The sequence below is a fragment of the Myotis myotis genome, unplaced genomic scaffold (assembly GCF_014108235.1).
Source record: "Myotis myotis isolate mMyoMyo1 unplaced genomic scaffold, mMyoMyo1.p scaffold_m19_p_10, whole genome shotgun sequence".
Classification (NCBI taxonomy): domain Eukaryota; kingdom Metazoa; phylum Chordata; class Mammalia; order Chiroptera; family Vespertilionidae; genus Myotis; species Myotis myotis.
Window position 1 is genome coordinate 46,797,843 of NW_023416314.1, and position 19,066 is coordinate 46,816,908.

General features: G+C 48.3%; 1 protein-coding gene across 8 annotated transcripts in view; it reads right to left on the minus strand.

Annotated features, from left to right (window-relative positions):
* Nucleotides 1-211: 211 nt before the first annotated feature.
* SBF2 (SET binding factor 2) overlaps nt 212-19,066 on the minus strand; it is a 357,871-nt gene continuing 339,016 nt past the window's right edge. For all 8 annotated transcript variants that reach the window (XM_036325356.1, XM_036325358.1, XM_036325355.1 and 5 more), the window contains 8 exons: nt 14,248-14,374; nt 11,454-11,581; nt 10,064-10,297; nt 8,935-9,039; nt 7,328-7,518; nt 6,591-6,678; nt 3,563-3,694; nt 212-1,856 (listed from right to left, as the gene is read on the minus strand). In XM_036325356.1, coding sequence (XP_036181249.1) covers nt 1,758-1,856; nt 3,563-3,694; nt 6,591-6,678; nt 7,328-7,518; nt 8,935-9,039; nt 10,064-10,297; nt 11,454-11,581; nt 14,248-14,374 — 1,104 coding nt within the window. In that variant the 3' untranslated portion in view covers nt 212-1,757. The remainder of the gene's footprint in view (nt 1,857-3,562; nt 3,695-6,590; nt 6,679-7,327; nt 7,519-8,934; nt 9,040-10,063; nt 10,298-11,453; nt 11,582-14,247; nt 14,375-19,066) is intronic.

Here is a 19,066-nt window from a genome sequence, read left to right on the forward strand (position 1 = left end):
CTGCAGCCTCGCATCTAGAACCTGAAGCCCACGCCTGCTGTCCTGTGCCCGAGGCTCCGTGCCCAGCAAAGGGCAGTGATGACGTAGCAGCCTGAGGTCGGAAATGGTCCTGCTGTTTCCCATGAACCTCTAGTCCCACGTGAGTCCTGAGCGCTGTCCCGCGGGCGCCCTGAGCTGCAGAACGACTTCATCTCACAGAAAACGAGGGATGCTCTTTCTTAAGAAATAACTTTAATTCCAGGTGGTTAGTGGATGTAAGGCAGAAAACGCCTTTATGAAAGTTAAAAGAATCCAGTTACAAAAGAAGCACTGGGTATAGTGTCAAACAGCCGAGGGTACAATGGGCTCCGTATTTTACATAGTACAAAAATTTATTTCATATACAAAGAAAAATACAAAGAATGTGCAAAAACCATTTTCACAGGTGGCAATTTATAAAATGAAAATGATAGAAAAATCCTTCATATTATTCCCTCAATTTCTTATGTCACAGTTATATTTCCTACTGTGTAGATCATTTTAAATTTGAAAATCTGATTTATTTTTAACCTATAAAGACAAAGTAGTTTTTTAGTTTGTAAAAAGGGAACCATTTCATTAAGGAAATCTTATGTAATTTTATATTAAATTATAAGCAGACTAACTGAAGAAGGATATAGCAATCATATATACATATTTTTGAAATATTAGTTTGGTATTTAACATATTAACAGTTCAAAACAATGTCCTGCTCTAGCTCCCTGCCTCCCTGGCCACTGGGGCCTCAGAGGAGCTGCTCTGTCCCCGAGAACAGCCTCCTTGGGTCCTAAGCTGGACAAACACAAGGTTATCAAAAGGAAGGGGAATCTGAAAGGGGTGCCCGCGGTCCACGTGCTGAAGCGCCGTGTGGGTTCCAATCGTGGGCGTGGGCTGTGGAGACGCCCTCGGCACAGGTGTTGCGAGGTCATGAACAGCTGGTCTCTCCCACCTCCCGCTTCGTCCGGAGGTCAGTGCAAGCGCTTGTTCTGCCGTGAGTGCGTCCGGCTTCCTGCAGGTTGTTGTGAAGGAAGCTGTCAGGGAGTGGAAGACCCGCAGGAGCACAGGGTCCTCGGGCAGCTGCGGCCCGCGAACCCAGTGTTTGGAAGCAGACTTTCCTGCGCTGGCGGGGCCATTGCTGCATCACCCCCGGACCACCTGTCCATCAGGACACTCCGTGTGCCCTCACTCTGCCCGCCTGAGCACCGATGTTCTTGCCGCAGAGCCCGGCGGCCGGGCAGAGACCCTGGAAGGACCTTCTGCAGCACCAGACGGCTGAGCATTTCTAAGGTCAGGTGCTAAGAGTAGGAGCCGCCGATGGGAAACCTATTCTGTGCAGAATGTAACCTCTGGAGGGTTTTGATGTTTGCTTGTCAGAAAGCTCTCCAAGGAAGTGATGACCTTGGGGAACCAACGGACCCAGGTAGGTGCACCATTGGCCTGGGGATGGGTGCCAGTTGGCTCAGGAAGCACCTCTGACCCTGACCACTAAGACCCTGTTAGAACAACCCAGTGCAAGGCACGGAGTCCTGGGGCTCTTGACCAGACCTGTGTGGCTCATCCACTCAGGCCAAGTAGACACAGCAATGCTGAAGGAGGGGGCTGGGCAAGACCGGCCAGGAGAGCCTCGGGCCCCAGGCTGACTCATAGAGCCGAACAGGAAGCTGTCCGCTCCTCGAGGACTTGTGCACTTTCCTGATTCGAAGCATGAGTCTCTCCTCTCTCTCCCACTTGGGTGGGCATCAGGCGTCAGAGATGCAGCTCTGGATCCGGTCCATCCACTGTTGGGCACTCTGTCCATCCTGGGCACAGAAGTTGTACACACGTTTGCTGGTCTTGAGCTAAAACCAAATGAGGGGAGTGAGAGATGAAGGGCAGGCTGTTCTAAGGCTTTGGGCAAGTAAGCAAGGCCATCCCTGTGACCGCACGTCCCCGCACTGCCCAGAACTGCATCGCTCTCCCTTCACTGCCATACTGTCAGCGCCTATATGTTCACTTTACCTTCTAGTCCCCAGAGTCACCATTAACATCCCCTGGCAGACTGACATCTGCCGGAAGGTGCTGGCAGGAAAAGGAGACGCACGAGGACCACCTTGACATCCTCCCTGACTGAGGAGAGGGCTGGGCGGCGGAGCCTCTGGCGTGTCCCAGGCCCTGGAGCAGCGCATGAGGTGCTGAGTAGCACCCTGTGCTCCTCGGGGAAGCCGAGACTCACCCAAACGGAGATCAGGGTGGCTTTTGTGTCCACTCCACCCCCTTCTCTGGTCTCCAGTCTCCAATTGGGGCCACACTGGAAACCCAGAGTTAGGGTTGCAGCCTCACAGCCTGAGCCAGGCCCGGAGTATGACCTCTGCCCTTTATGCAGCCCTGCTGGGCTCTGGGGACTAGATAAGTCACATATCATGTGGCCCATAAAATGCCCAAGGCCCACCTACAGCTGCTGAAGATGTCCGGGTAGGCAGTCACCATGTGACTGGGACAGTTTTTGTGGACGGTCAAGCATGAAGACACTGGGCATGAACGAGGTAGCACCTGTACCCAACAGCAGGTGGCGAGTGAAATAACAACACTTAGCAGGGAGCTCATTTGCTTTCAGGTGTGACTGGACACCTTTTGAAGGGCCCTAGGTGCAAAAGCACGTGCAGCTTCTGAGACATGCGGATAGCAGGGGAGGTCAGACATGCGGATAGCGAGGGAGGTCAGACATGCAGACAGTCGGGGGAGGTCAGACATGCGGATAGCGGGGGAGGTCAGACATGAAGATAGCGAGGGAGGTCAGACATGCAGACAGCCAGGGGAGGTCAGACATGCGGATAGCGGGGGAGGTCAGACATGAGGATAGCGGGGGAGGTCAGACATGAGGATAGGGAGGGAGGTCAGACATGCAGACAGCCGGGGGAGGTCAGACATGCGGATAGCGGGGGAGGTCAGACATGCGGATAGCGGGGGAGGTCAGACATGCAGACAGCCGGGGGAGGTCAGACATGTGGATAACGGGGGAAGTCAGACATGCAGACAGCCGGGGGCAGGTCAGACATGCAGACAGCCGGGGGAGGTCAGACATGCGGATAGCGGGGGAGGTCAGACATGCGGACAGCCGGGGGAGGTCAGACATGAGGATAGTGGGGGAGGTCAGACATGCGGATAGCGGGGGGAGGTCAGACATGAGGATAGCGGGGGAGGTCAGACATGAGGATAGTGGGGGAGGTCAGACATGCGGATAGCGGGGGGAGGTCAGACATGAGGATAGTGGGGGAGGTCAGACATGTGGATAGCGGGGGGAGGTCAGACATGAGGATAGCGGGGGAGGTCAGACATGCGGATAGTGGGGGAGGTCAGACATGCAGACAGCCGGAGAGGTCAGACATGCGGATAGCGGGGAGGTCAGGGTGGGACAGAGTGCTGAGTTCAAGTTCTGCAGCGATCCGATGGCCGGGGTCTGGGACCCATGCTCCGTCACCACCTGTTGCTCCGAGGCTCCACGATTCTCAGAGGAGGTGGAGATAAGGAGCTCGTGTGGCGCCCGAGAAAGACAAGATCAACTTACATCAAAGAAAGCCTTGTCACTCGTGTGCTTCGGGGCCCCCATGCTTGGGCCCGCGGGGAGGACCATTTCCACTTCGGCCAGATCAATGTGGCCCTTACAGCTGGTGTCCTCTCCCGAGTCATAGTATCGCAGCTGGAAACAAAGGGTGCAGAAGATGTAAAGGACAGAGAGGGAAAACGGCCTGGCTCTTCTAACTGAACTATGCTGAGGAGAATAGGCAAGAAAAGCTCAGAGGGAAGGGAGGGGTGGGGGTGAGAAGAGATCAACCAAAGAACTGTGTGCATATATGCATAACCCATGGGCTCAGATAATAGGGGGGCGGGAGCATCCTAGAAGGGGGAGCAAGGGGGATATATGTAATACTTTCAACACAAAGTATATAAATAAAAAAGAATAGACAAGAAATGAAAAACAGCCTAGAAATTCCTAGCCAAATTCCTAGAAATTGATAAAAGATAAACAACCTAGTAAAAAAAATGGTCAAAGGAGCTCAACAAGCACGTCACAGAAGAAACACAAATGCTCTACAAACTCCTGCAAAGATGAGCAACCTCACTGACCAAAGAACAGGAAGTGAATCAGTGAGATTTCACTTTCACCTACATTAAGAAATGTTAAACATGGCTGATAATATCCGGTTGAACGTAAAGCACTACATATTCTTAGTGGGGATATAACTTGTTAGAGATTTTTGGAGAACAATTTGGCAATATCAACTAAAATGTAAAGTGTCTGTGCTTAGTGATACACCCTTCCCACCTCTACAACTTATCCTATAGAAACACTCTCGCAACTGTGCCAAGACACACATACAGAGGTTTTCTTTACTGTTTTTATCAGGTAAAATGGAAAAGATGTATCTGTCTCTCAATGGGGTGTTGGTTAATTACAAGGCAGGACAGCAATATATGGAATAGCATACAGCTTTTCAAAAACAACAAAGGTCTGTATGAACTGGCAGGAAAATATGTTCAAATATCCTATATAATAAAAGGCTAATATGCAAATGGTCCCCTCGGGAGTTCGACCGACTGGGAGTTCGACTGCCCTCTATGACATGCACTGACCACCAAGGGGCAGCGTGGAATGAAGGAAGGCCCTGGCTGGCAGCTGGAAGACCCTGATCAGCCCTGATAGTCGGCCAGGCCTGAGGACTCTACCCATGCACAAATTTCATGCACCGGGCCTCTAGTATTATATAAAAAAGTGAATTCCCAATTAGCATGTAGCTATAAAATAAGTTTGAAAAACAGAGTAAGTAGCATAACATTTGATTGAGTGGTATTTGTACCAGGACTGTCCTGTATACACTCATTTAACCTTCCTAGCAACTCAAACTACATACAATACATCTACGTCTACACACAGATGTATAAAATATTTAGAGAAATAGATACCAAATTGTTAATAGTTACCTCTGGGAGTTGTGGGCTCAGGGGGCTCTCCCATCTTTATGAGGTATTTGAATTAAATACAACAAACATGTATGTATTACTTTTGGAATATGAAAAGAAATGAGGAAAACTTTTTTAAAATGAAAGATGCTGGTGAAAAGCCTTCCTGGTCCAGTCAGATTCCCGCTCTCACTTCCCAGCAGGAGTGCCTGGAGCCTCGGGCACTGAGGTTCTGGCTGGGATGTTCCTGTCTCTCCCTCAGGCCTGGTGTAAGCAGGGAAATGGAAAATCTGTACACCTTTCATACTGAAGCAATCCCACAGATTGGTAGGAACACAAGTATAATTTGACATAATTGTAAATTACAGAAAGACTATGACATTCTCCTGTGGTATATTTCGTGACTTAATGGAACTTTTATACATAGTGCAGACTTGATTTCAGGGACTGTTAAGTCTAAAAAAGGCTTGATTGCATATTTGGAAAGAAATTCTCTACATTCCTCCCCAAAGACTGCATAGCCTTTATGGAATCCTTTGAACGGAGGGGATCTCTGCATAACATCTTCACCTGGAAGGAGTTTCCAGATGCGGGTCCAACCAGAGCACAGGTTGAGGGTAACTGTCCTTATCGCTCTCCATAGGCTCCATTTTAGAGACGGTGCACTGAGAATCAAAACACGCCCCTTCGCTTCCAGGGACATGGGAGGCCATGCGACTCTCACTAGTGAAGGTGCAGAGGGGCTGGGGGGTTGGCTAGGTGTCCCCCTCCCCTGGCATTGCTGAAGTCAAGCTTATGACACTAGGATGTGTGGGCTGCAACGGCAGTAGCTAAGAACCTAACAACAGGCAGCAGACTTCCCGACAGGTCAGTGAAGTCGATCTCGTGCTTGCCCACTGTGGGTTCCAGGTGTGCGTGGGCCTGTCCATCTGCCTGTTTCGGGGCCCCTCCCTTGTTGCTGCCGTCTATGAGGAAGAATCATGCCTTCTTTAGAACCCTGTGCATGGCGGGCACAGGGAAGGTGTGCAATCCCATTTGTCGAATAAATGAGTGCCCTCAGCTGTGCGTGGATGCTTTAAGCTGCCGGCCGAAGGTAATGTGTATTCTGGGAGTGCTCACAGGCTCCATATGTGCATATAACATGCAACACACTGAAAATCTCAAGGTCTCCCAGTGCGGGTTTACGAGCAGAAGATATTTGAGCACTAAAAAGCAGAGTTTGCCCGGCTGGTGTTGTTCAGTGGTTGAGCATCGATCTATGAACCAGATCACAGGTTCAATTCCTGGTCGGGGCACATGCCCGGGGTCGGGCTGGATCCCCAGTGTGGGGTGTGTGGGGGGCAGCCAATCAGTGACTCTCATCATTGATGTTTCTATCTCTCCCTCCCTCTCCCTTCCTCTCTGAAATCAATAAAAAAAATATATTTTTAAAAAAACAGAGTCTATTGCTCTTAATGCGCTGGGCTCCGCTGTCACTGTCCCCGCCAGCACACGCCAGGCAGAGCCACTCGGGAGCCCTCGCTCAGGGACACGCTGATGTCAGGAGAGCACTGTACACGGGGGATGCCCCATCTGCACACAGGCGCACGGCAGCTAGGCAGCCGAGAGCGATCTCTGTAGGCTGTGAGCATTACCTGGTGTTTTGTTACATCCAGCACGAACCAGCGGGGCTTCCAACCTTTCAGCAAAGCCCCTCTTTTGTAAAGTGTTCCTTCAAAGGACCTAGAAGAAATGACAACAGGGCAGTTCATTTTGATTTTTCATTAAAAAAATTTTGTAAAGGGATGTCTGCAGATTTTGTTTGTTAAATTTCTATTTCTCTCAATTGATCCCTAAAAAAGAAAAAACAAACAAACCAATCAGAGTTCTCCCTAGAATGTTTCTATCGGACCTTTGGGGAAGGCTGCCACTTTCTGCTGGCATTACCAAACTTGTGGGGCTTGGCGCTCTCGGTGGCCACCTTGGGTGCCATGCTGGGACTGACGCATCCCCGGAGCCAGCAGAGCTGGCCAGGGAACAGAAGCCTCCCAGTTTCCGGGAGTCAATTTCTATCTGCGTGAGCTAGCAGGAACTGGGTTTCTGTTTGCCCCTAGAGAAGTGCTGACTACCACAGAATCCCTTAGGAGATCTGGCAGACAGGAGGGAATAAGAATCAGGACTCAGCCAGATAACTACTAGCTCTTGGCATATTCTAGTTGTAATTTTGATCTTTCCTCTTCAAAGAACCATCTAACACATTGAAAACAGAAACAAAGAAAGACTCAAAGCAAAATCAGTCTACAGAAGGCCATGCTGACTGGCCCAGCCTGTTAAAGGGCCGGGCGTGGCAGAGGCAGGTGGGGAGAGCCCCGCAGCCTGCTCGTCGCATCACCTGTTCTCGTCGTTCTTGGACGTGTACTGGCTGTACAGCGTGGCGGCTCTGCGGTCCACGCCATTGGACGGGGAGATGCTGGCGCTCTGCTCCTCTGCCATGCTGTCCGGGAGGTGCAGCAGGGACCTCTTCTGATAGGGAGGGAGGTTGGTGGACACCATACCTGGGGAGCCTGGAGGGTGTCTCTGGGGCTGAAACAGGAAGAACAGGAGGAGGAAAGCTTTAGCAGACTTTAAGCTGCTCATCCGGTAATTTCCTTCCTAAAAATTTATCTCAAGGGAAGAAACGGAACCAGTAAGCAAAATGTGCATAAAAAGATGTTTATCCTGGAGTTGTTTATAATAATAAAAGACTGGAAACAAGCTGAATGCCTATCATTACGGGACTGGTTAAAAAACACAACATTTCCGTACAGTGGAATTCTAGACAGCCATTAAAATCGATGCCTCTGGTTCATTATAGTGACAAATGGGAGGACATGTGTGCCACATGTTATGTAAAAACAAGAAAGCAGGCTTTAAAATAGTATGTGTAATAAATCCCTTCTACATGTGCACTTAGAATAAAACGAGTTTGACAGCAATGTTGTTTATTTCTAGGTCATAAACTATGGATGATTTTTATCTTCTATTTTATAACTTTCTGTGTATTGTCTTATTTAAAAGAATAAATATATCACACTTCCATAATCAGAAAGAAAAAGACAAAAAACTATATTTTTCCTGAGAAAAGAAGTTAGGCGTCCCCACCTGTGGCCTGAGAACAGCTCCTGACCTGCCACTGAAGGCGAGAGACAGTGCCCGAGGACCCTTCAAGTCACTCCGGCTTTCTTCTGCCCTCCTCTCTCCTTGACCCACTGTGACTTCTGACCTGCTGACCTCCCTGCTCCCCAAGGTGCTCTCCAGAACACTGTCCCAGCTTCCCGGGTATTGCCCTGCAGCCAATCTGATGTGGGTTTGCCTGGTGGCCGCACCAAGTAGCAGCTGTGTGATCCCTGTGCCTGTCCTCATGTCTGAGGTGGACCCACGCCCTCACTGTGTGCATGGTGCCAGCACAGGCCCTTGCCCATGGTACGTGCTTGATAAAAGTTTCTTATGTCAGAAACAGGAAATGGGGCATATGAAACAGGAAACGGAGTATTTGGTTTTAAAGTATTTTGATAAATGTTTCCTAATTCAGAAACAGAAAACGTGTGTGTGTGTGTGTGTGTGTGTGTATGTGTGAACAACAGAAAACAGCATCTTTTGTCTTTTTAAAATATTTTATTTTCCCTATTATTCCTCTGGAGCAAACCTGGTCTTGGCATCCCCTCCTCCCTCATGTGGTAGAAGATCAGCTGAAACCACAGAGGCTCTGAGATAGAAGAGAACCAGTAATTTCCCGTGGATGCGGCCCTGAAACATCAGTGTTATGTCACTGTGGTGAGGTGAGGCACTCAGGAAGTATTCGGGGATTTGGAACTTTCTGCCCTGGAACCCCAGGGCACGGCCCTCCCGTTGCCCCATCCTTTGGCCATCAGCCCCCCTGGGTCACCTGGCAGCGGCCCCACCTGACCAGCACCCTCGCAAAGCTCAGCAGTAGCTCCTCAGGGGGCTGTGCCAACTCACGCGGTCTGCTCTGGGCTCTTCTTTGAGGTCCACGGCTACCCTTTCCCACAGCTGCTGCCACTTCTCGGGGGTTTGGTTCAATTTGTGCTCCAATCTTTCAATTTCCTGCAAAGTAATTAAAGGGGTTTTCGGACAGATCAGTATTTCATCGAAGCCATGTCTCTGCACTGGCGCAGATGAACGGGGGGTGGGGGTAGGGGTGGGGAGGGGGCGGAGTGGGGGGGACGGACGGACGGGACACGGGCAGCTAACGGGAGTGGTAAACACGGCCTCGGCTTCCTGAGCCAGGAACAGCGTGCAGCTCCAGCTGATGGGAGGCACGAGGCAAGGGTGATTTATGAGGATCTGTAACCAGGACGGTTTATACAGAACTGCTTCAATACGGAGAGAAATATGTATCCCAAACACCCTGGCCAGCCCCCTGGAAATCTGATGGCCACAGCAAAAGGTCAAGCACTGGGCCAGTGTCCAAACCCTAATAGCTGAGGTAGATGGGAAGTCTGTCCTTGACAGAGGAACCCCTCAACTCTGATGATTGAAACCAGATGTGGAAAGAACAAGTCAAGAAATTCCTCAGGAGCAGTTTCCTGCGGCTGGGGGAGCTGGCGGTCAGCACAGCGCCGCTCCAGCGCTCTCCCCAGCACGCTCCTGGTCGGGGCGACTGAGGCTCTTCAGCAGCTGCCTGGCCCCCCGCTCTCCTCGGGGCTGCTGCTCTCGCCAGCGTGGCTACTGCCAGGACGGTTTCTCTCCAGAAGATTCCTAGTGGAAGACACTGGCAGTACTCCCACCAGGCCATCAGCTGCCCACACTGGTGGCCAGAGGAAGCGGAGCACCCACAGAAGCCATAACCCAGGCCTGACTCAGGCTGCCTGGGCAGCTAAGACAGCTGGGAAGCTGCAAATTGTTGCATTTGCTTGACCGCTTCCTCGAAATACTGGAAAACTCAGCCTGGTCCCCCACTGCTGCTGGGGAGCAAGTCTGGTTCCTCCTCCCCCTGGAGCTACCTCGACCAGAGTGGGGAGAGCTGCGCCCAGAAGTCTATGAGCCGGTCCATCTGAACCAGCCGGGTTCCCCAGGCCTCCTTGACTCCGCGGAGCCCCAGGTGTGTGTCTACACACTGCTGACTTACACTGAAGAGGCTGGTCAGAGCGTCGGGCTGCGTGCAGCTGATGTCGTCATAGCACGGCCACACTGTCCTCCTCTGGCTCTGCGGCCCAGCACCCCCGGCCAGGTCACAGTCCTCAGGGGGGAACTGCTTCGGGGCCAGCATCATCCAGTCATATGACGGCCCTGTGGAGAGGGTCTCCTCGATGTAGTAATCCCACTTCTTGAGGCTGGAGACATTCACGTTGGGCTTCAGGGCCTGTTTAAAGAAAATTGTGAAATGTGGTTTCATCTTGACCCCAAGCTTATTTGCAGGCCAGCCCCTAGAATTTGCAGGGTCTCGGGCAAGAGTATGAATAGAGGTTCAAATGTCACATATCTAAGTGTTTAAATGGACACATCAAAATAAATGGTTACATAAACTATATTCTACCCTCCTACTTTGACGAAGATAACTCCGTAATGACCTGGAAGGCCAGGCTCAAATCTGGGGCTCCTGGAATTCTACACCGGAAAGTGTGGCCCTGAGGAGCTGGTCCCACCCCAGCCCTCAGCCTGACCCCCTGCTCCTCCCACCCATCTCTCTCCTATAGTCTGAGGGCCTTATATGAACGTGTGTGTATACCCCAGCCCAGCAGCTAAAATCTGTCCACTTCTTGCCAAAACACTTTGTCGTAGCTGCCCTTTGGGCCTAGGGCGACATGCACTGGTTTGGGAGACAGACTCGGAGAAGTGGGCGGTGAGTAACTGGAATTTGGGTCAGAAATTTTGAGGCACCAGAGGGTGGTTTAGATGAAGGAGGGGCATCTAAGCATGTACTCTTGGTTTCTCATATCCCTCACCCCATGAGGAAGGGGCACCGGAGAAAGGCCAGCTGGGGTCCTAATGCACGGGGCCAGGGCAGGGGCCTCCGTGCCCCTCAGTGAGGTGCTACTGCTCATCAAACCAGCCTGTCCCACCTCAGAGCCTCATTCACAGAGGTGTGCATGGCAGAGCGTGGCTGCCCTGGGAATCAGCCTTCCTGGACCGGCTCCAAACACCCCTGCTTCCCACAGGGTTCCCCATGACTTTGGCACAGATGGACTTAGAGAACTCTTCCCCAAGTATTTTAGATTTTTCAGTTTAGATGACCTGTTGAGGTTTCTTTCTTCCTGGGGAAAGCTGACTTGCTTTGATGTTCCTGAAGGTATCCCTTCCAGGTTTTGGGGGCCAGATCCCAATTTTTTGTGGTCAAGAATTTGGTGAACAGTCTCCATACCATCATAACCCCAACCCATATTCTATCAAACTTTTGAATAGCTTCTGGTCCGACACCTAATCAGACATTTATAAAAAGTCTCAACAGCGGTGTACACTCAAAGTAAGGGAAACTTTGACATAAAATATTCAGAAAATGAAACATAAATGCTTTTTACCTCAACTTCCACTGGTGAATATAAATAATTAAAGAAAACGGGACTCCTCTTGTGCATTCTGTCAACACATTCCCAAATACAAAGTCCTTTTTTGGCGTGCTTATCTCCTTTATCATCAAATAAAGTTCCTGTAAGTCCAAAGACATTCAACAAAACTCAAATCAGCATGATGTGTGTAGCAGACGAAAACTGGAATATTTCTTGTGGCTCCACAGACAGCAATGTATGTGCAGAAACCTTAGGAAATAACTGCAAAGCTAAAGATAGGAATGAACTTCACAGTCACAGGGACACAGATCCAAATGGAAGGGAAGCAGCTGACAAGGCTTCCAGCATTTCCAGGACATCATGGCTCTCTTCCAATCTACATTCTGCACCTGCATTCTACATTCCTCACCTACACCGGGGCCCCAGAGGCGAGCCAGGAAACATGCTACACATTCTTGCAGAAAAATGGAAGGACTTAGAGTTGATCTAATGAAACTCAGTTAAAATAATTTTATGTTTCTTTTTTAAGTCATTGGATGTCTATTATGAAGCCATTTCAAGTGTTTTCTTGTTTAGTAGTTTATATACACCGCAAATCATGGTCATGGAGACCTGGATGACAGAGGGTGTGGTCTGGACTCTGGGTGACTTAAAAACAAAAGCTGAACTTAGGGGAGGACTTTCAGGGGTTTTCTGACATTATTTTTGTACCTTTCAAAAGTCAGTCTCTTACATGACCCCACTTCGTTTTATTTTTATTTTCTATTTTTTAAAAAATATATTTCTTATTGATTTCAGAGAGGAAGGGAAAGGAGAGACAGAAACATCAATGATGAAAGAGAATCACTGATTGGCTGCCTCCTGCATGCCCCCTACTGGGGATCGAGCCCACAACCCAGGCATGTGCCCTGACCAAGAATCGAACTGTGACCTTCTGGTTCATAGGTCGATACTCAACCACTGAGCCACGCAAGCTGGGCCCCACTTTGTTTTTAATTGAGAGGAATATGTGTTGGGGTGAGGCAGGAGGTATTTTTTTTTAAAGGCTAGGACGGGTGCCTCTCTTGCTTTGAATTGAATGACTCAGTCAAAAATCAATAAGCATTTTACCAGTTTATCATAAAAGAATGTCTTAAGTCCAAGGCTGCACAAAATCCCATGAAGGCCCCCAAGACTAATTAATGTTTTCTTCTCTATCTTTGAACTGCAGAGCCCAGTACAGTAGTTCTCAGCGTTGGCCACATGTTAATAACACCAAGGGCTTTAATCTCTGAGGATGGGCCCCAGAGATTAGTTGTTTTAAAAGTTCTCCAAGTAATTCCAGCGTCCAATGTAACCAGCTCTATTTAATGCCTTCTCAACACATGGGTGCTTAAGAAATTAAGGTTTCCGATTAAGACATGTGGAATGGCAATTCTATAAGTCAACAAAGGTCTGGAAGTACTAACAGGTGGGAATGGTCTCACCAGTGCTGTCTCCCTTACCAAAAGTATGAAGTATCTTACTAGACAATTTTCCTAATCCTTACTCAAGGATATCTTTTTATTGATTTTAGAGAAGAAGGGGGAAGGAGAGAGAGAAACAGCAATGTGAGAGAGAAACATCAATCAGTTGCCTCCCATATGCACCCCAACCTGGTTATATGCCCTTACTGGTGTACGGGATGATGCTCCAAACAACTGAGCCACATCGGCCAGAGTTATTAGACGATTTTAATAGCATGCATTAGAGAGCAATATTTACTGTTTCATACTTTAAATTGAGAACATCAGTAAATATTTTCAGTCACTAAAAGAGTCCTTGTTATGAATACATAGGTACATATAATATTCTGAAAACTGCTGATTTTTAAAAATTTGCCTGTCTTCTCAGTCATGTGTATCCTCCCCTTCCCTCTCCCTACAACAACAAAAGAATGTAAAATCTTCTTGGAAAATGTTTTCACAGGGGCTTACTGAGTTTCAGCATTTACTCCTTACAACTATTAATGCTGTGAAAAATTATAACAAATAATGATGGTATGTCTAAAATTTACTGAGTGCTTACTATGTGCTAGCAATTGTGCTAAGAAATTTACAAATATTTCCTACTGTGCTCACCATGGCTCAAAGGGCCATTTTGATGAGGAAACGGAAGAAACTCGAAGTACTTAACTCGTCCAAAGAACTCAGTTGGTGCTGGAATGTAACCCAGGTCTGTTTCTGCCAGAGCCCATGGCATTTTTTTTAAAAAAAATTTTTCTTTATTGATTTCAGAGAGGAAGGGAGAGGGAGAGAGAGATAGAAACATCAATGATGAGAGAGAATCACTGATTGGCTGCCTCCTGCTCCCCACTGGGGATCCACCCTGCAACCCAAGCATGTGCCTTTGACCGGAATTGAACCCGGGACCCTTCAGTCCATAGGCCGATGCTCTATCCACTAAGCCAGACCAGCTAGGGCGAGCCCACAGCATTTACTGCTACTCAAATGCCTCCAAGGGCAGTGCCTTTCCTACCAGAGTGTGCCAGGAGTGAAAAAACAGTCAAATGTTTCTCCTCAAACAGGGGTGCCACTTTGAGATACTAAAGTAGTAAGCAGATTTCACTTTTCAGAGGTGCTTCAGGGATGACCACTTGCAGGGCCTCAGGACTAACACACACATCATCTCAGAATCTGGGCCCGTGTTCACATCCACTCTGCTCCCCTAGTTCAGGCCGAAACCCCACAATGGCCTTGCCATACCTGAGGCAGTTATGTTAGTAGAGGTTTTAATAAAAAACACACAAGTAACAAAAAAGATAAAACAAGAGCATGCAAACACATACCGTGCTCTAATCTTTCATAGTCTGAATCCAGGAGAAATGTTTTAAAGCGATTAGATACGTAGTGGAAAGCCAAGAACTTTAAGTAATAGAGGTTGAATTCAAACTCGGTTGGATACTGGTTGTGAACCTGAAACACACAAGGCAAAGAAAAGAGTAAGAACCAAACCAGACAAAACGTGGAGGCCGTGCCTCTGAGCGCTGACCGAGGTGTGCAGGACACTGTGTCGCCACTTAACTGCATCCCCGCCATGAGTGAGGGTGGGAGGGAACCAGTCTTTCTGTACCTTGCATGTGCCAGACGCCTTGCGAGGGCTTGTTATAACAATCTCATTTACTCTCCACACTGCTAACATAATCTCACTTATTCTGCATAACAACACTGCAGGATCAGCAATGTTTTTCTGACTTTATTGAGACATACAACACTGTGTAAGTTTAAGGTGTACACGTGATAATTTGATATGCATGTCTCTTGTGAAATGATTACCACAGTAGGGTTATAGTTAGCAACTTTCAAGTATTATTACCTACTAGAGGCGCCTCGGCCTGGCCTGCGGGTTCGAGCCAAAACCAGCTCTCCAACATCCCTCTAGGGGACCTGGACTGTAAGAGGGCACAGGCCAGGCTGATTGGGGCTGGGGAGGGGCGCGGAAGGTTGGCCGGCTGGGGAGGGACTGCGGGAGGGTTCCAGGGTGTGTCTGGTCCATCTTGCTCAATCCCGACTGGCCAGACCCCAGCAGCAAGCTAACCTATCAGTCAGAGCGCCTGCCCCTTGGTGGTCAGTGCACATCATAGCGACTGGTCAACTGGTTGACTATCTGCCCCCTAGTGGTCAGTGCATGTCACAGCGAACGGTTGAGTGGCCTTAGCATATCATTAGCATATTACACTTTGGTTGAACGACCAACCAGCCGACTGGACACTTAGCATATTAGGCTTTTATTATATAGGATAGTCATCATGCTGTGCATTGGGTCCTCAGAACTTCTTATAATTTTAAGTGTTTACCCCTTGACCCACATCTCCTCATGCCCCCCCCCCCCCCCGCCCCCAGACCCTGGCAACTACCATTCTGCCCTGTTTCTATGAGTTTGGCCTTTTCAGATTCCACATCCAAGTGAATTCATATAGTATTCATCTTTCTATGACTTATTTCATTTAGCATAATGCACTCAAGTTTTTGCAAATGGAAAAATTTCCTGATTTCCTTATAGCTGAATAGTATTTCTTTATCCATTCACCCATTGATGGGCACAGGTTGTCTCTATGTTTTGGCTATTGTGAAAAATGCTGCAGTGAACAGGGGAATGCTGGTATCTCTTTGAGATTGTGATGGCATTCCCTCAAATATATACTCAGAAGTGGGTCTGCTGTGTCATATGGTAGTTTTATTTTCAGTTATTTTGAGAAACCTCCATACTGTTTCCATAGTGGCTGTACCAATTTACATTCCCACTAACAGCAAATATGGGTTCCCTTTTCTCTGCATCCTCACCAACAATTTTTACCTCTTGTCATTTTGATAATAGCTGTCCTAACAGGTATGGGGCGATATTTCATTGTGGTTTTGATTTGCATTTTCCTTATGACTAGTGACGTTGAGAACTTTTTCATGTACCTAGTGGCCATTTGTATGTCTTCTTTGGAAAAATGTCTATTCAGTTCTTCTGAATAGAGACTAAGGATGAGCAAGATTAAGCAGTTTGTCCAACATCATTCAGCAGGAACCAGTGAGCCCAAATTTGAACTCTGGCTTGTTTGGCTCCAAAATCTGTGCCCCATTAACTACCTTACATCAAGCAAGGCACTTGACAGATAGAAATGAATGTGAGTTATGGTTCTTGCTTTCCAGGCACATGTGGTGAATTAGTATCCTATCTAATAATAGACAAACATGGTAATTGACCATACCTTTGCTACGCTGCCCATGGGCTAATCAGCACGATATGCAAACTAACCGCCAACAAAGATGGCAGCTAATTTGCATACTGCAGGCAGGGCAAGTCAGCGCCATCCTGCCTGCCTCGCCGCCATACAGGCCTGCTATTTGCCACCCGGGGCGGTGGGGTGGGACAGCGCCATCCCGCCTGCCCTGCCGCCACCCGGGGCGGCAGGTGTCCCATGTGCGACCTGACCCGGGGTGGCCGGGCAGTGCAGCAGCGATCTGCCGGCCTGCCCGGCCGCCGTCCGGGTGTCCCATGTGCGACCCAACCCAGGGTGGCGGGGCGGGACAGCGTGGCTCCTCTGTCACCCCAGCTCCCTTAGGGGCCTAAGCCTTTAGTTGGACATCCCCCGAGGGCTCCCTGGCTGCCAGAAGGATGTCTGACTGCAAGCTTAGGCCTGATCCCCTTGGGAGTGGGCCTAAGTCGACAGGTGGACATCCCCCACGGGGTCCTGGACTGCAAATGGGCGCAGGCTGGGCTGAGGGCCCCCCCGCCCCCTGCCCCGAGTGCACAAATTTTTGTGCACCAGGCCTCTAGTCTATAATAAAAGCATAATATGCTAATTAGAGCAGACATCCTTCTGGACGTCCCTTTGGAGACCTTCCGGATGAAGCTGGGGCTGCGAGGGAAGCTGGAGCTGGCAGCTGGGGGAAGGAAGGCCTACTCTTGCACGAATTTCGTGCATCGGGCCTCTAGTGTAATATAACAATAAAAGTTGTACTTACATAAGTTTGGCGGTGAAAGGAATGAGAAGAGATCATTTAGGGAGATAGCAAGGGAGGTTTTCTGGACAAAAGAAATGTGTGCCTGCCTGAAGGCAATGTAGAAGGAGCCATACAGAGAGAACAAATTATAGAGAAAGAACTGATAACTAAGAGAATAAGGCCCTGGGAAAACAAGAATGAACAAGGCTGAGGGCCCAGAAATAGGGAACAGTCTTGGAGATGAGAAGGGACAGAGGAGTAGATAAAACAGAAAGATATGTTCACATGCCAAGGGAAGGCAGAGGAGCTCATGCCTTTTAACCCTACATTTTCATCAGTAGATAGGCAGTGAGATCACTGGACACAGCCATAAAGATAAGGGAATGCCATGGGAGGGAGGGAGGGAGGCTGAGCGGGGACCAGTCCCCAGGCCCCAGCATACTTCAGGAGGCTTCATGCAGACTCTGTGGAACCATCTTCTGTTGGCAGAAGGTAGGCTGATGACCTTGTGACACTCTCCAACCCCCACAGCAAGCTCACCTCTGCATTCTTCAATCTCTTGGGACTGGTTAGAGAATTTTGTTTGTTTGAGATAAGTTCCAATCATAGTTGTCCTTGCTTAAAAGCTGTTTTAAATGAACACTGCTGGCAGGCTGTCCAAGAGCCAGCTTTTCTCTCCATGTTTAACTTGGCAATGTGGACCCATACTTTTCAGCCAAAGTGAGCAGGCATGTGGATAATATGCCAATTGCCCAATAGATCAATGGGAATTTAAAGTCATAATCCGATATCACTGATTTATCAATTGGGTAGAAATCTAGTTTTCTATGATGATTAAAAGTTTTTCTTTTCTCCAACACTTCTTATTGGCTTTTTAATTGAACTAAAATTTTAGTTCAAAGCAATACAAAATAATTTTAGGAAGACTTAAGAGAGTTGTACTCTTACGCAAAGGAGCTGCGCTTCTGTCTGAGCCACTGCCCTTCCTGTTGCATCAGACTCCATGGACAGGAGAGCTTGGGCAGCTGTGACAAGGCTCTGAAGGGCTAGGGAGTGCGCCATATGCCAGGTTTTTCAGAACTGTAAGCATATGTATTACGTATGAATTTCCTCGTCAGTGAAAACGAAAGGAATAAACATGGGTTTCCTGTGATTATGTTATATGAGCAACGAATTATAAAGCTTAAGCATACTTGAAGAGTTTATATGCATAATTAAATAAAACAAGTTGATCTAATACATATTTAATGATCAATATTATTTTGCAGCATAAAAATAAGTTCATGTAAAATGGTTATTATAATTAGTAATACTTTCTTTGCCGGGGTCCAACCCCAGCGGGTCCAGGGGTTCCCAAAGGTGTGGACGGAGTCGGCGAAGAAGGAATGACACGGAGACAGCGTTCAGTTGATCAGCAGCCTAACCAGGATCTCTAGCCAAGTTCTGGTCAGGATCTCCAGTGAAGTTCTGGTTAGGATCTCCAGCCAGGTTCTGTGTCCATGTTCTCTTGCTAGGTTCTCCAGGTTCTCCAGCCAGGTTCTGTAGCCAAGTTCCCTAGCTAGGTTCTCTAGCCAGGTTCTGTCCAGGTTCTCCAGCCAGGTTCAGTCACTAGGTTCTAGTCAGGTTCTCTTGCCAGTTTCTGTAGTCAGGTTCAGACCAGGATCTTTTGCCATGTTCTCTCCAGCGAAGTTCTGTCTGTAGGTTCTGTGTAGGTTCTGTCTTCTTGGTTCTGTCTTCTAAGTTCTGTGATCTAAGTTCTGTGTTCTTGGTTCTGTGTTCCAAGTTCTGTGATCTAAATTCTGTGTGTTACATCTGTATTTATACCAGTTGATTCCAATCCTGTCAATCTCTATTCCAAAGGTTAGGGCGTTTCTTATCTCCATTCCAGGGAGTAAAGATTATGTAGCTTAAGCATGATTGTTCATAGTTAAAGTGATTAATTACCCGCCTGGCACTTAGTTAAGAGGTTTTATCCCCTCCCTAACTTCAGGGGAAAATCCCTACCTGGGGAAACAACCTTTCTCAGAGACCTTGGTTAAAACACATAGTGCCAAGAAGGTGAGCAAACATATTAAGAACAGTATGCCATATATGCCAGGTCCCTTGAAACAGCAAGGATGGACCGGCTCCCGGCATTTCTTCTAGTTCTAAAATGAAAAATACAATTTTAAA